The 15,658-nt window shown below is 47.3% G+C and overlaps 1 protein-coding gene across 5 annotated transcripts in view; it reads left to right on the top strand.

The window, feature by feature from the left end:
- The first annotated feature begins 7,771 nt into the window (after positions 1–7,771).
- HIF1A (hypoxia inducible factor 1 alpha subunit) overlaps positions 7,772–15,658 on the top strand; it is a 30,721-nt gene continuing 22,834 nt past the window's right edge. For 2 of the 5 annotated variants that reach the window (NM_001396327.1, NM_204297.2), the window contains exon 1: positions 7,772–7,951. In NM_001396327.1, the coding sequence (NP_001383256.1) occupies positions 7,917–7,951 (35 nt within the window). In that variant the 5' untranslated portion in view covers positions 7,772–7,916. Of the gene's footprint in view, positions 7,952–8,397; positions 13,954–15,658 lie in introns of those variants that run through there. The other 3 variants (XM_015287264.4, XM_046941359.1, XM_015287265.4) reach the window with 3 other exon arrangements.

The following is a 15,658-nucleotide window of genomic DNA, read 5'->3' as shown; positions in this document are numbered from 1 at the left end:
CTCTTATTGGTAAACAGTTTCATTACTTAACATTTGATCTCTGATAGCAAAGAGAGGTTTGATGCACCAACTTAATCATTATGGTGCTGAATTTTGCTTACTCAGTTCCTTGGCAGACACTTCCCATCTTGTCATGACATCTTTTCAAATATGAACCCAGGGCTTTCCTGCCTCTGCGCTTGTTAGCTCCAACCTCCCATAACCTGACAGGACAGCTGAATTCCTCATTAACAGTGCAGGAATAGACCCTGTCCATTCTATGCCTCAGCTAGTTTTCCTTTAATTTTCCCACCTGCTGAAGTGCACTGGCAGCCCAGTGCTGCTAGTCCTGCCTTTATTGCTCCATGTCTGTAGTGTCTCTGGCTACAGTCCTTGGGAACGGAGTATGAACCAAGAAAGAGCTGGAAGCAAGCAAAGAGCAAATTGGTCTCTGCTATTGCTGATAGAGGTGGGTAGCCCTCGGTAGCACATAGTACCGCTGGAGAAGGCACTGAGCAAATTGCTCAGATGCTGCTTGTGGTGAAACACCTTTGCAGGCATTGAGTCACTGCCTTCTCTTTGCTCTAACTTGGCCAATGTGACTTGAGTTGCTGCAGTCCTGCTGCAGCAGTGGGAAGTACCTATTGCCCCTTAGTAAACAGGGAGCTTAGCCTATCTTCCGCAGGCCTGGATCCACGAGCTATTTATGTACCCAAGTCCAGGTGATTTTTATCTCAGTTGCCTGAATGTCTTTGCATATCTGGGCTTAAGGGTTTTGTCTGTGGTCATGAGGGAAGTCTATGGTAAGCAGAGAAGTGAAAAAGCTTCCCAAGCTAAAGCTGTAACTACAGTGCCATCCTTACCTTCCTTAGGATTTTGGGGGCAGATCCCCATTTGCCGTGAAAACAGCAGTATTTTGCCTCTGCATTTTGAAATTAGGCTTTAAAATAAAAACCTGTATCACTGCTGGAAATGATGCCTATTGATGGGCCTCTCATAAACTGGAGAACTCACTTCAGCTGGCACTGCCATGGCTGAAAGCCAATACTGCCATTGATCATTTAATTAACTGGAAGAAAATTAAAGGAACTGTAATCTGCTGTGCCTCAGCTCTCTTGTTATCAGGCTGGCAAAGTGCTGATTTCTGCCTAGAGCAATGAGCGGCTCCTTGACCCTGTGATTTAGGAAGCATTACGCATCTCTCCTCACCCACCCACCTGGTAGGGGCAAAGCAGGGTGCAGTGAGACATGCAGCTCTGGACCCCAGCTCTGCAGTACCCCAGTCAGAAGGAGAAAAGGATGTTCTATAAAAGCCATTCTTTAGAGGCTAAGATTAGAACACGGGAGCTCTTGAATTTACTACTAGCATTCCCTTAAAGGGATTGAGATACTGATTTTCATTTTGTTAGCTGAAATAACTTACCAGACAGTGAGCTTGAGACAGAAATTACTGGTCCTGAAAATATGGTGATCTCCTGAAGCTTTGACTTAAACAAGCAACCTGTGAACACAGATAGACAGTAAAAAAAAATAGATTTAAGAAGTCATTGTTTTAATGCTGTGTTGCTGTATCAAGGGAAGAAAGACATCTGCCTCTAACTTGTCTTTGCATGCCTAAGTAACATATTAATTGCCTCATTCCCCTATAAATGCCTGCCATCCTCCAAAAGGCATGTTATAACAGACAGTCATTAAAGCTTGCACTGCATTTTTGATGTGCCACGGGAAAACAAACAAACAAACAAGCAAAACCTCAGCTCCTGTTTGTTTCAGCTCGATCCAAGTTGGGGAGACGTTAAGGAGAAACATCTAACGAACATGTATCACTCGAAAGCGTGTTGTAATGCCAAAACAGGAAGAAAACAGAATTTGAAATAGTTCCCAGTATTTGATCGGGAAAAATAGCTTGTTCCCTTTTGCATTTTAATTCCAAGTGAAGCCTATTCATGTTCATCTTTGCATTTATTTCTGTCTTTTCAGTCTTGTGTGAGAAACTTGCAGTCCAACCTGTAAAATAACAAAGGACTCAATAGGAGGGACAGAAAGGATCAAAAAATGGAATAAGAAACCTCTCTCAAAACGTTGCTACTGATCAGAACTGGCTGTAGGAGTCGGATATCTGCATGAAAGTGAAACCACTTCTGAGACATGCATTTTCCCTTTGCTCTGTGTTATAGCTTATGTGCAGACTGCAGCACAGTTCTTGCTGTCTCTGCCGACTGCTGCTCTCAAGGCATTTCACTTGTGTTTACCATACCATCAAAAAGGAAGCCGGGCAAAGATGAAAGTAAAACAAGCCTGGTAGGTATGAGGCATTATGGTCTGATTGACAGATTGGGAGTGTCCTGCTGGCTTTGGGGATGTAGGTTAAAAGCACTTGGTTGGTCACAAGTAAAAACAGCTCGTTTGTGTGATGACAGCCGGTGCCGCACTGCTCACCACGGCCCTGTGAGAAAGTCTCACTCTGGGTGTGTGAGCAGGGTGAGGAAGAGCATATGGACATGTTTGGGTCCCCATGCCACAGAGCAGGAGAGATGGCCATGGGAACAGTGCCTGGTGTGCTCAGAGGGACTCGGGACCAAGATGAATTGGTAATTGGCAATCACAAGCACAGATACAGTTTGGGTGGAGAATGGCTTGAGAGCAGCCCTGAGGAGAAGGATGTGGGGGTGTTGGCTGATGAAAGACTCAATATGAGCCAGAAATGTGCACTTGCAGCCCAGAAGGCCAATCATATCCTGGATTGCATCAAGAGAAGCGTGACCAGCAGGTTGAGAGAGGTGATTCTGCCCCTCTACTCTGCTCTTGTGAGACCCCACTTGGAGTACTGCATCCAGGTCTGGAACCCCCACCACAAGAGCACATCGAGCTGTTGGATTGGATCCAGAGGAGGGCCATGAAGATGTCCCACAAGGACAGGTTGAGAAAGTTGGGGCTTTTCAGCCTGGAGAAGAGAAGGCTGAAGAAGAGGGGATGTTATAGCAGCCTTCCAGTACCTGAAGGGAGCCTACAGGAAAACTGGGGAGGGACTTTTTATAAGGGCAGGTAGCAACAGGCCAAAGGCAAATGGTTTTAAACTGGAAAAGGATATATTTAGACTAGATATCAGGAAGAAATTCTTTACTGTGAGGGTGGTGAGAAACTGGAATGGTTGCCCAGAGAGGTTGTAGATGCCCCCTCCCTGAAAGCATTCAAGACCAGGCTGGATGGGGCTGTGAGCAGACTGGTCTGGAGGAAGATGTCCCTGCCTATAGCAGGGGGTTGGAACTGGATGATCTTAAAGGTCTCTTCCAACCCAAACCATTCTAACCTTTCTAACCATTCTAACCTAAACTATTCTAAGATACGATTCTATAATTCTATGACTCTTTGAGCAGAACCTGCAGTGTAGGCAGCCCGGCCTCAGACTTCTGGCTACTCTTTCCCAGTCCCATCACTGTGCCAAATGTGGGCCAGAGCCAACAGCTGAGTCTCCTGAGCAGTGGGATACATCTGTGAACTCTTCTGCTTGGTGCGCAGCAAGGAAATGCAGTGCTGAGATCCAAAACGTTTCTTGAAGTAATCTGTACAGTGTCCCACAGGAAGCATGTAACCAAATCTGCATCCTCCCGAGCTCTCATTCAGGGCTTCAACCACAAACCCATTCTTTTCTGGAAGGATAATTTTAAAAATTCCATCCTCTTTTTGTCCACCTCAGGAAAACCACTGTACAATTGGCAGTATCTGCTCAGAAGTGGCCGGGGGTTGATAGGATGTAGGCAACTGGTGAAGCTGCGTGGCGAAGCCTGCTGAGTGTCTGCTTGCCTTCTGCTTTTGTCTGGTAGATCCCTTTCATGGGTGGAAAATCCTTCCCTCAAGTCTCATTACACTGAATTGTACATAGTGCTTTTATTACACTTTCTTATCCACGCTGGTGTGCTTCTCTGTGCAGAAATCAAAGTCAAGGGAGTATTTCCCAACACCCTAATGTTGAGTGAGGCAGGCAGCCCTTAAGAGGTGGTCATATTTTTTAAAAATTTTATTGTGAAAATGCCAAAAGAAGAATAAGATCCAGACATAAGAAGGAGAGAAGATTAAGTTAGAAAAGACCAGTGGAAATCACAGTTGCCAAAGAGAGATTCTGACTGCCATCACGTACTCCTGTTTCATCAGATATTTCATATGTGAGTAACAGCAGCATTAGCTATTATGCTGGGGTTTGAATGCAATTCAGATTTCAATTCATATTTCTATTGGGAAAGGAGATGGTGGTCAGAGATCTCAGGTTCTAGCATTGTTAAGCATAAGAAATCATTGCAGCAGATGTTGGACTGCTGACAGCGTGCAGCAGAGCCTAGGGACTGCTCAGCCTTAGAGACCCTGGGGCACTGCCCTGTAAAGTAAATGTACGGGTATGGCATGTTCTGTGTCAAATACTGAAAGATGATTGTGTTCTCTTCACTGTAATATGGTGCTCATTTACTGAATCAATAAACATTGCTTCCCTGAATGTAATGGCTGTACTGTCAAGCAAAAGGCCAGGGAAGCCAGTGCTGGTGGTACGAGATGTTACAGTGGCATCCCATGGCATGTAAGTCACCAACTCAAGTTGGTGGACGGAGTCCTTAGTTCTCTTTAACATCCTCCATCTGTAAGCCCCTACTCAGAAACTGTAAGCATTCTTTGGAAGGAAGATATGTGAGAAAGCTCAGGCCCTGATCTTTTCCCACTGAAGTCAACAGAAGTTGTGCCAATCGGTATCGTTGGGGTGCAATAGGGTCCTGATAACACATGCACACAGTGCCCACCATGGTGATATGTGACCCATCAGCAGAGCAATGTGAAGCCACAAACAGCGCCTACCTCACATCTTTGTGTTGACTTGTTCTGCTGCCGAATCCCTGCCGCTGTCCTCACTGAGCCACCTGCTGACTCACCAGCTCGCCTTCTGCACATTTGCCCTAATTACTCATATGCAAACTTCATTTTTTTTTCCGGAAGTTCTTTTAACTTAAGTCGGAGTGTGAACTTAGCACAGCAGTAACGTTCAGGAAAAGTGACTATGCTCCTCTGTAATAAGGCTCTGTTATCAGCACTGGCAAAGCGGAAAAGGCATAGCAGAGTTTGAGTGGTGTGACTCAAAAGGTTAATAAAGGGGAAGATGGGGAAGAGAATGTTTGCCTAACTTCCCTCTAGAGCTGCTATAGCATGAAACGTTCAACTGCTAAACAAGTTTCCACCAACATCATCCTGAAACACAATTAGTTTTTGATGCAGAGTTCTTTATTATGGGTTTGGAGAAAGCAAGTCTGGCATGAGAGAAATGTGTCTAGTAAGGAGACCACAGCACTTATTCACAGCTCCTCAGCCGGTTCATGCTGGGAAGTCTGACATCTTCGAACAATTAAATTGAGCAATGTGAGTAATTTGTATACTGAGATCTTCTGCAGTGTGCTTTAGTCAGGGACTGTTAAGGCATCGAGAGCCTTGGTGACTCAATTATTTAAAATGATTGGAACCCAGCATGAGAATATTCAGTGCAGAACTTTCAATGCATTGCATGGTATGTAAATTTAGATGATGATCATGAAATTGCACAAGCGAATCCTGAGATGCCAATGCTTACTGGCATCAAAATTAATCATCATTCAAAGGAGTGTTAGTTGTAGCACTGAAAATAAGAGACTACTGGGTGGGACCAGGAGGGTTCAGCAATGTTACAGCCAGACAGTCTCTGGGCTGCATTGGTGCTGATTTGGATGTAAGGGAGACCAATCATCATTGTTGAGCACAGAGCAGCTGAAGGGCAAAGCAGACTTTCACTTTTGTGTGACTACTCATCAGGAACAACTTCATTCTCACACCGAGATCAGAGAAGCTGAAACAGTTGCTCATAGCCTCTTCTAAGGCATGGGAAGTACCTCTGTTGGCAACAGTTTGCTATGGAAACCCCTCTGATGTGTCCCAGTGGCAGTGGCTGGGGTGGGGAAGAGAGCACTGAGTAGGGTTTGACATTTCTGCATGTGCCAGGGCATCCCCCTTTGAGCAGGGAAATTCCTCAGAGGCTGTTATGGTGGTTCTGTGAGTGCATTCAACAGTGCACTGTTGCCATGCTGGAGTGATTTTATCCCTGTGCATAAACCGCTTATATTTCATTTGGAAAGATGAGTTGTCTTTGAGCTCCTGTGTGGGACTCCTTGGGACTTATGCAAGGGACCTGAGTCTGAGTCTGATGATTTCTCTTCCTGAGGTGCCAGGGAGCACAGCACAACGAACATAGCATAGCCGCACTGCCATGGGCTATCGTCACATCTCATAAGCCAGGGAAAGCTGGGCTTTGTCAGCGTGTGGATAAAAAAACCTTGAAGGAATAAAAGGGAGTCTGTAGCACCTGTGTCTCTTCTGTGCATCAGACTGCTGCAGGCAGAGGCAATTCATTTCATACAGAAACTTCCTGCGATTTCTATTAAATGTCACAGTCACTGCCTCTTCTTCAAAAGAGATTAAAAGAAAAAATAGCCCATGTTTGCATGCAAAAATGACTGCTGGTTCCATGGGAGCTCAGAACCTTCTGCAGAAATGTTAGAAAGATTCAGTACTGTAACGACATCATTTTGCCCTGCAGGTGTTTCCTAGGACGCTACATGTGCACACAGCAGTGCAGGGATGTTACTTATGCCTGTCAAAGCCTCTTCTGAAAAGGTATCATTACCTCAGAGCTGTGAACTAAGTGGTGTCGGATGACTGAGGTATGTATGAGTGCTTAAAATTCCTGTTGGAGGAAAGCAACAAGACTGTAAAATCACAAAATGTCCTGTATTGGACGGGACTCGCAAGGACCATTGAGTTCAAGCTGTGGCTCCACACAGCGCCACCCAAACCCAACCTGATGTCTGAGAGCAGTGTCTCAATGCTCCCTGCTCTACGGCAGCGTTGGGCCGTGCTCACTGCCTTGGTAGGCAGTTTGTACCCACTGCCCTCTGGTGCAGACCCTTTCCCTCACCCCAACCTGCCCCTCCCCTGACACAGCTCCACGCCGTTCCCTCAGGCCCTGTCACCGTCACAGACAGCAGAGCTGAGTGTTACCCCCCTGCCCCCTGTGAGGAGCTGCAGGCTGCCATGTGGCCTCCCCTCAGCCTCCAGTGAAGGAATGTGGGAGCTCCGTGCAGTCCCTTTTCCCACATCTCCACACAACTGAAAATGCATATGACTCAAGGAACACAGCTAAGGTCACTGCGGGGCCTTTAATTTTCAGCGTGTGGATTGTGGCTGTAAATTTCCTCTCTCTACGCCTGCACAGCTGTGGCTCCGGTTCTCCATCCCAGCGGTCCCTTGTGAACGGCCGCGCTGGAGCCATGAGGCGGCCCGACCCCTTCCCCTCAGCTCCACTGCAGCCACACAGCCCCGGGCGGGCGCTGCCCCTCGGGCACCGCGGGCACTTTGGCGCCCCCTTGCGGGCTCAGGGCCGCGCAGGGGCAGCTGGGGGCAGCGCCGCGGGGCCGCGCAGGTCCTAACGCCGCCCTCCCGGCACCCCCTCCAGCCCGGGGCGCGGGGAGCCGGCGGCGCCGCGTCCCGCCCCGCACACAGCGCTCCACGTGAAGCGCCGGCCCCCTCCTCCCAGCTGTTTGCTCAGCTGACCCCGCCGGCCGAGGGGCCGGGCCGCGCCGCCGTTCCTCACTGGCGCAGCGCTGGGCCCGGGCCGGCCGAGCCCGCCCACAGCCACCGCCGCCTCCGCGCCCAGCCCCGGCGAGCCCCGCGCCGCCCGCCCGCCCACAGCCGCCGCCGCGCCCGCCGCCGCCGTCCGCACCTCCCCGTCCGGCGCAGGCCCACGGCGCCTGCCCCGATGCTGTGAGGCCGCGCGGCCCCCAACCCGGCCCCTCGCCGCCATCTCCGCGCCCCTCGGCGGCCATTGGAGCCGCTCCGCCTCGGATCGAGCGAGCAGCAGCCAGGCCGCCGCCATGGACAGCCCTGGCGGCGTCACCGACAAGAAGAGGTACGGGGCTGGGCGCTCCGCCCGCCGGCACCCCGCGCCGGGCCCCCTCCTCTCCTCCCCTCTTTCTTCCCTTCCTCTCCCCGCGCCTTCAGCCCGTCGCCCCGCAGCGCGCTCCGCTCTTTCATTCCTTCTCCTCCTCCTCCTCCCGCCGCCGTCCACGTCGCCATTTTGTCGGCGGGGGGAGCGGGCCGGGCCGGCGGCCCCGCGATGTCGGGGGGTTCCCGTGTGCCGGGGGGGGCGAGGCGCCGGGATGCGGCTCCGCGCGGGGGGGGGGGGCGGCGCGGCGGGGAGCGGGGGGATGGGGTACATCGTGTCTGTAGGAACGGCAGTGGGAATTAAAAGGGGCGAAGAAGGCGCCGAGAGGGGGAAAGGGAAAACGCGTGCGTTGGGTTCGGTGCTGAGGATGTGTGCTGGTTTGTCCCCAAAGCTGCGGTTGTTTCCCAAAAGGAGGCGGGAGGGATGGATTGCGCCTCGCGGGAGGCGGCCGGCGAGCCTTTCATCTCCTATTATGCGCCGGTTTTGTTCGGAAGGGGACGATTTTCGGCATCTGGAGCTTAAGAGAAGCGTGGCGGTGGGGGAGGCGGCCGCCGAACAATGTGAGTTGGGGAGGATGAATAATTCACCGAGGATGGTGAGCTCAAATTAGAGAGAGAGGGAAATAAAGGCCGCGGAGCTTTTGTTGCACGACGAAGTTATGGAGTCGGGGCGCTCAGGTGATGGGATCTTCCGATGGGGCGCTCCACCAATGCGCTGTGCGGAGGATTGGATGCTGTGATGCCGCCTGCGAGGAGGCAGCGCTTGGCTGCAGTGATGGTGGGGCCTTTTTCGAGATGGGCTGTCTCTGCGTTGGTATTCGAGGGTCGGCTGGGATAAGCGGGCAGTATGGAAGTGGGGCTGGGGAGGAGTTGGCTGGCTGCTAAAATGGATGTGGAGCTTTGTGCTGAGCTACGGACACGCAGCGTGGGGCTGGGAGCGCTCTGCCTCTGTGCCGTGCCTCCAGGACAGTGCCATCTCCGTGCTAATGTCACCGGGATGGACGAGCCGAGGTTCTCAGCCCAATGAAATAGCTACAGCGGGGCACCACTTTGTTTTTTCTACTCCGTGCTATTGAGAAGCCTCAGAAAATCGTGACAGCGGGGATTGTTCTGTGCTTTGGCCTCGTTTGGGGGCAGCCCTGGACAGGGGCTTTGAGAGTTTAAGGCTTTCTGTGTTGCTGTTTTTCTTTGTCCTCGAGCGTTTGTTGCTTTTTTGCTTTCTATTCCGTCCCTCTTTGGTACTTTTTATTTATTTATTTATTTATTGCAATCTCCTTATCCTGGAAGTAATCTGCTTTCTTCAGAATGCAAGAATCACCATGCGTGGCTTATCCTACCCTTCCTAAAGGGAGGGCTTAAGAAGGAGCATTCGTTGTCTCCTGCTTCCCGTAGAGAGAGTTCAAGGCTGAGAATGTTTCTTATGAAGTAGCGAGGAGTACTGAGGTTACCTCTGTTGTGGGGTGTGCTTTAATTTAAAACATAAAGCTGGGGCTGTGCTATACTCGTCCTGGGGCTGCGAGCCTGCAGTTGAGCAAAGATATTAAAGTGAAAAAGGAAGGATGTGAGCTCAGCAGAGAACTTGCTGTAAATCTCAAGCATTGCTCAAGAGCCTGGGTTGGTGTAGAACGGCTTAGGTATGACAGTGTTCAGAGTACCTGGGGGGAGAGCCCCCTCCTGTCCTGTCCTTTGATGGGAAGGCTTGGATTGCAAATGAGCACACGGTTCTTTCAGCATGTGTTAGGGTCATTTCTTGCCGTGCTTGCATGTGGGTGTTTATCTCTCAGTCGTTAGTGAAGCTTGTTGTTTGCTAATGATGTGCTGGGAGATGCAGAAATCAGGAATTTGACCCTGTGTGTCCCTCATTCTTACATAAGTGAAATTCAGTCATCACAGTAACTGGAAGCAGATTCACTTATGGGTTTGTGGCATGCATTCCTCTGGGTAGTTCCAAACTTCAGTCTCATTTGATTTCCCAAGGAATCTTGACCACTCCTCCCCCCCTCCCCGTGTGTATCAGCAATGCCATTATGCATTGACAGTTACTTGGATTTTAGCTATTCCTCACTAATTGGAGCATTTTTATGTGCTTCTCGTAGTTTTTCCCCCTCTTGTTGCAAGGGCTCAGTTTGTCTCAGTGTATGGAGTGAGTAAAACTGTGTTCTCCTGAGCTTTGTTTGCTTCTATCTACCATTTTATTCAGGTTTGGAAACATGGTGACTATCAGTATTCTTTCAGGAAGCCTTTGTTCAGGTGGCTCAGGCTGGGACAAGCTTTCGCTCCATTCTGCAGTATGACACTTTGTTATTAGGAGAGGGAATGCACCATTTAGAGTTACTGGTTACTTAAAGACAATCTTGGTGACAAGGAGGTTTTTGAACAGTATCCTCTTGAGAGCTCTGGGTCTTCAGGTGGTATGGAAGAGTGATGCAGGGCAGTGAGTTGAGCGTCTGAGAAGCTAATGAAGCTTTCCAGTTTTGCATAGTTGGGATTTGTATCATCTGGCATCTCAGAGGTTGATAGGAAAAAGCGAGGTTTTTCTGCTGTATCTCTGTGATGGGGGTGAGAGCCCATACCTGCCCGGGGTGCCCATTTTGGTGCTGCTGGCTCTGATCCTCAAACCTGCGCGGGGCTGTGAGGATCTGTGTGTGCTGCTGCTTTCTGTCTGTGCATTTCTTTCAGTGCCGGTGGAACCGAGCCACCGTTAATGGGGTTGAAAGCTAATACAAAAACCTTTTGTACATATGATAACTGTGCCTTTCTGTGCTGGAAGAAGAGGAGAAAACTTTTTCAGTGTTTCATAGAACCTCCCTGCAGGTATGGAGAGGGCAGAGCGGTTCATGGATTACATAAAGTGGCTGTTCTTACAGCTTTCTGGATTTTTCTGGATTGTTTGGCTTCCCTTAGGACTTAAATGGCACTGCCAGACTTGTCTGTTCTTTGCTGTTTCCTCAAACTTGAAATGCCTCTGCTAGAAGTGATCAGAATTCACTTTTCAGTGCCCACTAAAATGAAGGCAGCAGCGTAGTGCTGTGGCACTGCCATCTGCTTTGCAAGGCACAAAATGAGCAAGGAACAGCCGTGGAGGATTTGCCTGCTGTGGTTACTTTTTGTTAATTCTGCACTGTTGGTGGTTTGGTTCACTTTTGTCAGTGAAAGTTTGGCTATCTGGTAGTGCGTTGGTGGGAGCAGCAGGAGGGGGTTTCTGGTTTTGTTTAGGGATGTTTGCTCTGTCCTTTTAAAACAGCCTCCCCAGCCCCTCTGGTGGCACACTTACAGTGCTCTGCACCAAGTGGAGAGCTCTGGGGTGGGTACGCTGGGGTGCTCAGGGCTGTCGGGGGGCTGGGATGGCAAGGGGCTGTGTGCTGATGCTGGCACCTGAAGCCTGGCAGTTGGTGAGCTACTGATTTAAAGGTTGAGGTCTGATGTAGCAAATCCATCTTATTTCCTCCTCTGTCCAGGGCTTCCTTAGCTTAAGCTAAAGTTATGTTAAAATATGGCATTTGTAAGCCCTGAGAAATGTGATTCTGTGCCTGCTGCCACCAGACCAGGGATCCGAGAAGACCATAATGTTCCCAGTGTAATGCCATTGAGACATCTAACAGCGTGGGTGTATTTAGGGCTGCTTGTTCCTCCTCCGCGTGGAGTGAAAACGACTTGATAGACCTTTGTTCCCTCATATCCTTGAATGATGTGCCTGGAGTTTATAAAGCTGTTCTCAGGAATCTGATTGCTGACGGTGAAGTTGGGAGAAAGAAGTTCAGCCGTTCACAATGCTATCTAATGTTGGCAGTGTTTTGGACTAAGCACGAATGCTTCTGAAGCTCTGAAGAGTGTGCGTGTTCTCCTTGGTGTGTTTCTTATCTGAAAGCCTTGAAGACTATTACTGAACCTATGTAATAAAATGGGTTACATTCTTGTGTGTTCAGGCTGCACAGGAATCACACTGCACTGCCGCGTCTTAGGCTGGATTTCAGCTGGGTTCTCATGACTTTTTCACTATAAGAAGGAACTTTGCAACACAGAAACCACTGTTTTTGTGTACTTGGTTTTGTACTGCAGGGGAAAAATGATCTGTGTTGTCTCATTGAGAGCGTGGTGTTGTGATACGCTAACAAAATAATTCTCAGGCATTGTTCAGTCAGGCCAGGTGGGAGGTATGGCATGGCTCAGCAGTGGCATAAGGGAGCACTGAGATTTTCCTGATACTGCTCTTTTAAGGAGATGTAAATGCAGATCAGATTACAATGTGTTCTTTATAAACAAAACACTTCAAAACAAAAACAAATCTTGCAAGAACTTCAGTGCCTCTTGTGTTGTTCACTGATGCCCAAAAGGAAAGAGGAATGTTCCAGATGACGAGTCATCAGCTCATGTGCTGCTTTTATCTTAACCTACACGGGTATATAGGCAGGTGTTTACATGCCTCCAAAAATCCTAGGCAATGCATGGAAAGAACATAGACCTTAATCATCTTTTCATGTCATAACAGCCCCTTCTCTTTCACATTTGAGAAATTTTTGGAGCCTCTCTCAAGAACCCTCTTTCATATTAGGGCAGGCAGGAGAATCTGTTTTCCACTGAGCGTTGCTCCAAGATGGGAGATGCTTTGGGGTTTTGTGGCCTTGAGATGTATGGAAATGGCCAAGGATAAGAGAGAAGCCTTTGCACTTTAGTGACAGAAAATTCAGGAAAGATGCAGGTTTCCAAATTACAATGGGCTACAAAGGCTTATAGGGGCTTTCTCTACTTGAGATGTCTTGTCAACTTTCATAGAATTTTGTTTTAAGCTAAATAAGCTCTGAAGTGATTGGAAACATGAAATCAAATGAATACATGACAGCATATATATATATATATATACACACACACACACATACATACATACATATATATATATATATATATATTTAAATACAGTTTATGTAGGTGACGAATGCTTTGGGGTTCTTTGATGTGGAGCCCTAGCCTCAGTTGATGTAAATTAGCACAGGTTCATTGAAGCTATGCCTGTTTGTACCAGCCTGGGGATTTGATGCAAGATATCAGAATAAGTGCGTTGATAAAGACAAGTCTCATCATATTCATGTGTCACTTCTTTCTGTTGGAGCCCGATGCTGTTAGGACCTGTACAGCAATGTAGCGTTTTAAAATGTTGAGTTTTTTTTTTTACTCAGACATTTGAAATGTGTTTTCCGAAGCTGAAGAACTGCTGCTTCAAGAAGATGCGTTAGTAGTTCCTTTAAGATAGCTAACACATAATAGATGTACATCATAGGCTGTGTAGAGAAACTGTAACTTCTGTTTAATTCGGTGTGGTATGAATGAATTCTTGTGAAGCATTCAGATGCAAACTGTTACTTGCTACACAAAAGTAGAGCCTGAATTTCTAGTGAAGAACTGACAAAAGTGAATCAGTTTGTGTGAAGAAATCTGTGCTCTTCCATTTACAACAGTGAGAGGTTTTACTGAACAACTTTGTAATTTCCAAAGTATCCCTTTCGGTTCAGTTTGTAATAATCCTGGAAGTGTTGCCTGAAAAAGATGACCCATTTTTGTTTACCAGAATGCATCGCTAAACCAAAAGCAGACTGGTGGTGTTACGACAATTCTTACGTTTCAGAAAGGAAAAGAACGCCGAGGCCACGAATCTTGTTGGTGAGGTTATTTCGTGCTGCTCACAACTGAGAATAATAACCACACTGTTACGCTGGAGGGAGTTAGAGGTTGGCTTCCTCACATTTTCCCCGTGCTTACACCCACTGCAAGAGGTGGGAATACACTGCAAGGAGCTGAAGACTTGAAGCAATCCGTGTCGAATATAACAGCTGCCAACAGGACGCTTTAAATGAAGTGATTTAGCTGATGATGAGCACGTTCAGCGCTTGGTTCTTCAGGAGGGACTTTTCTCTTGCAAACTGCTGACTGTGCAGCTGATATCACCTTAGGATTTTTATCCTTGCTATTGATGTAAGCATTTTTCTGGACTGCGGGTTCGTTATTCATATGGGAAAAATAAAATATCCTTATGTCCACTCATTTTAATTTGCTTTTAAAACATTTGATAATGAAATACCCTGTTAAGTGAAAGCAGATGAGAAATGTGAAGTGAAGAGAAGGGTAAGAACTTGTGTTAAAGCCTTTGTGTTAAAGTCCTTCGGCCTCTGGTCTGAAAAGCTTGAATACAGTACCATAAATATATATTTTTAAAACCCATGCTTTAAACTGAAATCAGGTATTTTATCATGAGTGTACATCTGTCTGAAGATAGAGCAGTTCATAGCTAAAATATTGGTAACTGAGAGCATGCTCAGGGATGTGTTCTGCTGCTTTGTGTGCCTCGTGGAAGATAAAGACATTAACAGCAAGAGTGCTGAAGGGGGGAGAGCACTCCGAGGGCAGTTCTGTCGAGCCCACACCCAGCCATCTTACAGAAGTTGTGTTTTTTCTTTAATAATAAGCACAGTGTAACTACTATGCATCTTCCATCCTGGAGGATGGAACACAGCACTTATTTGGCTTTTTTTTTTTAGAAGACAGCCTTTTTTCTCCTTTAACTTAGTTGAAAAAAAATCTTAATTTTCTCACAACCAACCGTTCTGTGCCTTATGGTTATTTTTATACAATAAACTACTGTGCAGAGTGAAAATATCAGTATATTACTCAGTGTAGTAAGACACAGCAGAATCACTTCACCATGCTCTTAATTAGAAGTGCTAATTTTGGAAGCTTTTACCTTCTTACACTTTCTAAGCAGGGAGGTAGGAAGGTTTTCAGGTCACTTTGAGGCCAAGCTCAGGTGATGGATAATCTTGGAAGTGTGATGTTGTGCTGGGTTCAGGAATGCCAGGCTCTGCTGCTGGCTATCATGCACCGCAGTTTGCCTGTCTGTAGAACGAGCTGTAGGGGTCCCTGCTCATAGCAGAGGAGTTGGTCTGGATGGCTTTTAAGGATCCCTTCCAACGCAAACAATTCTGTGATTCTATTATTTGTGGTACTGGGAGTAAGACCTCTTAGTGTGTACTTCACGTAGCTTGGTGGGCTCTTGTCAACAAGAGCCAATCCCCGCTATCACTTTGCAAACAGCAGTAGATTTTGAAGGCAGTGCTCATTCAGAAAGCTTGTGCTGCTGTATCTAATTCAGCTGCAACTGCCTGCTTGCTCTCTGAGTCTGTCAGGGTACTTTTCAGTCAGGGTTTTTTGACGGTGTTCAAATTACGGTAAATGTCTGTAACCACCCGAATGGGAAGAAAACAGTTCAGATTGCTTTGTCAGAAGGAAATGTACAAAGGAATGAAATTTAACCAATAGTTTACATATAGAAGCATTGTCTCTGAGCTTTAATATCACACTGGATTTTGCAGTTAAATCCTTTTAAAAATCTAGGTTACCATATTTAAATAATATATATTTTCTTCGTTAGATTACTGGGTTTTAAGTTCATCAATTCATAATAAGACTTTTATTTAAAGGGTCACATGCTTGTGACTCCACACAAGATTAAGGTGTTGGATTGCTCTCACAAGAACTCTATGTGGATTACAAAATAAGTTAATGGGTAAATAAAATGGGCCATAATGGCAAAAGAAATGATCTTTAAAAAGCAAGTTACATAAAAGCAAGAAGAGCTGAAGCTGTACCACAGAGCTCATCGTGAGCTGAGAGATTGGAGGAG

This window comes from Gallus gallus, chromosome 5, assembly GCF_016699485.2.
Source record: "Gallus gallus isolate bGalGal1 chromosome 5, bGalGal1.mat.broiler.GRCg7b, whole genome shotgun sequence".
In the NCBI taxonomy this organism is placed as follows: domain Eukaryota; kingdom Metazoa; phylum Chordata; class Aves; order Galliformes; family Phasianidae; genus Gallus; species Gallus gallus.
The sequence above is the reverse complement of the archived record's forward strand: the minus strand, read 5'-3'. Positions and strand labels throughout refer to the sequence as shown.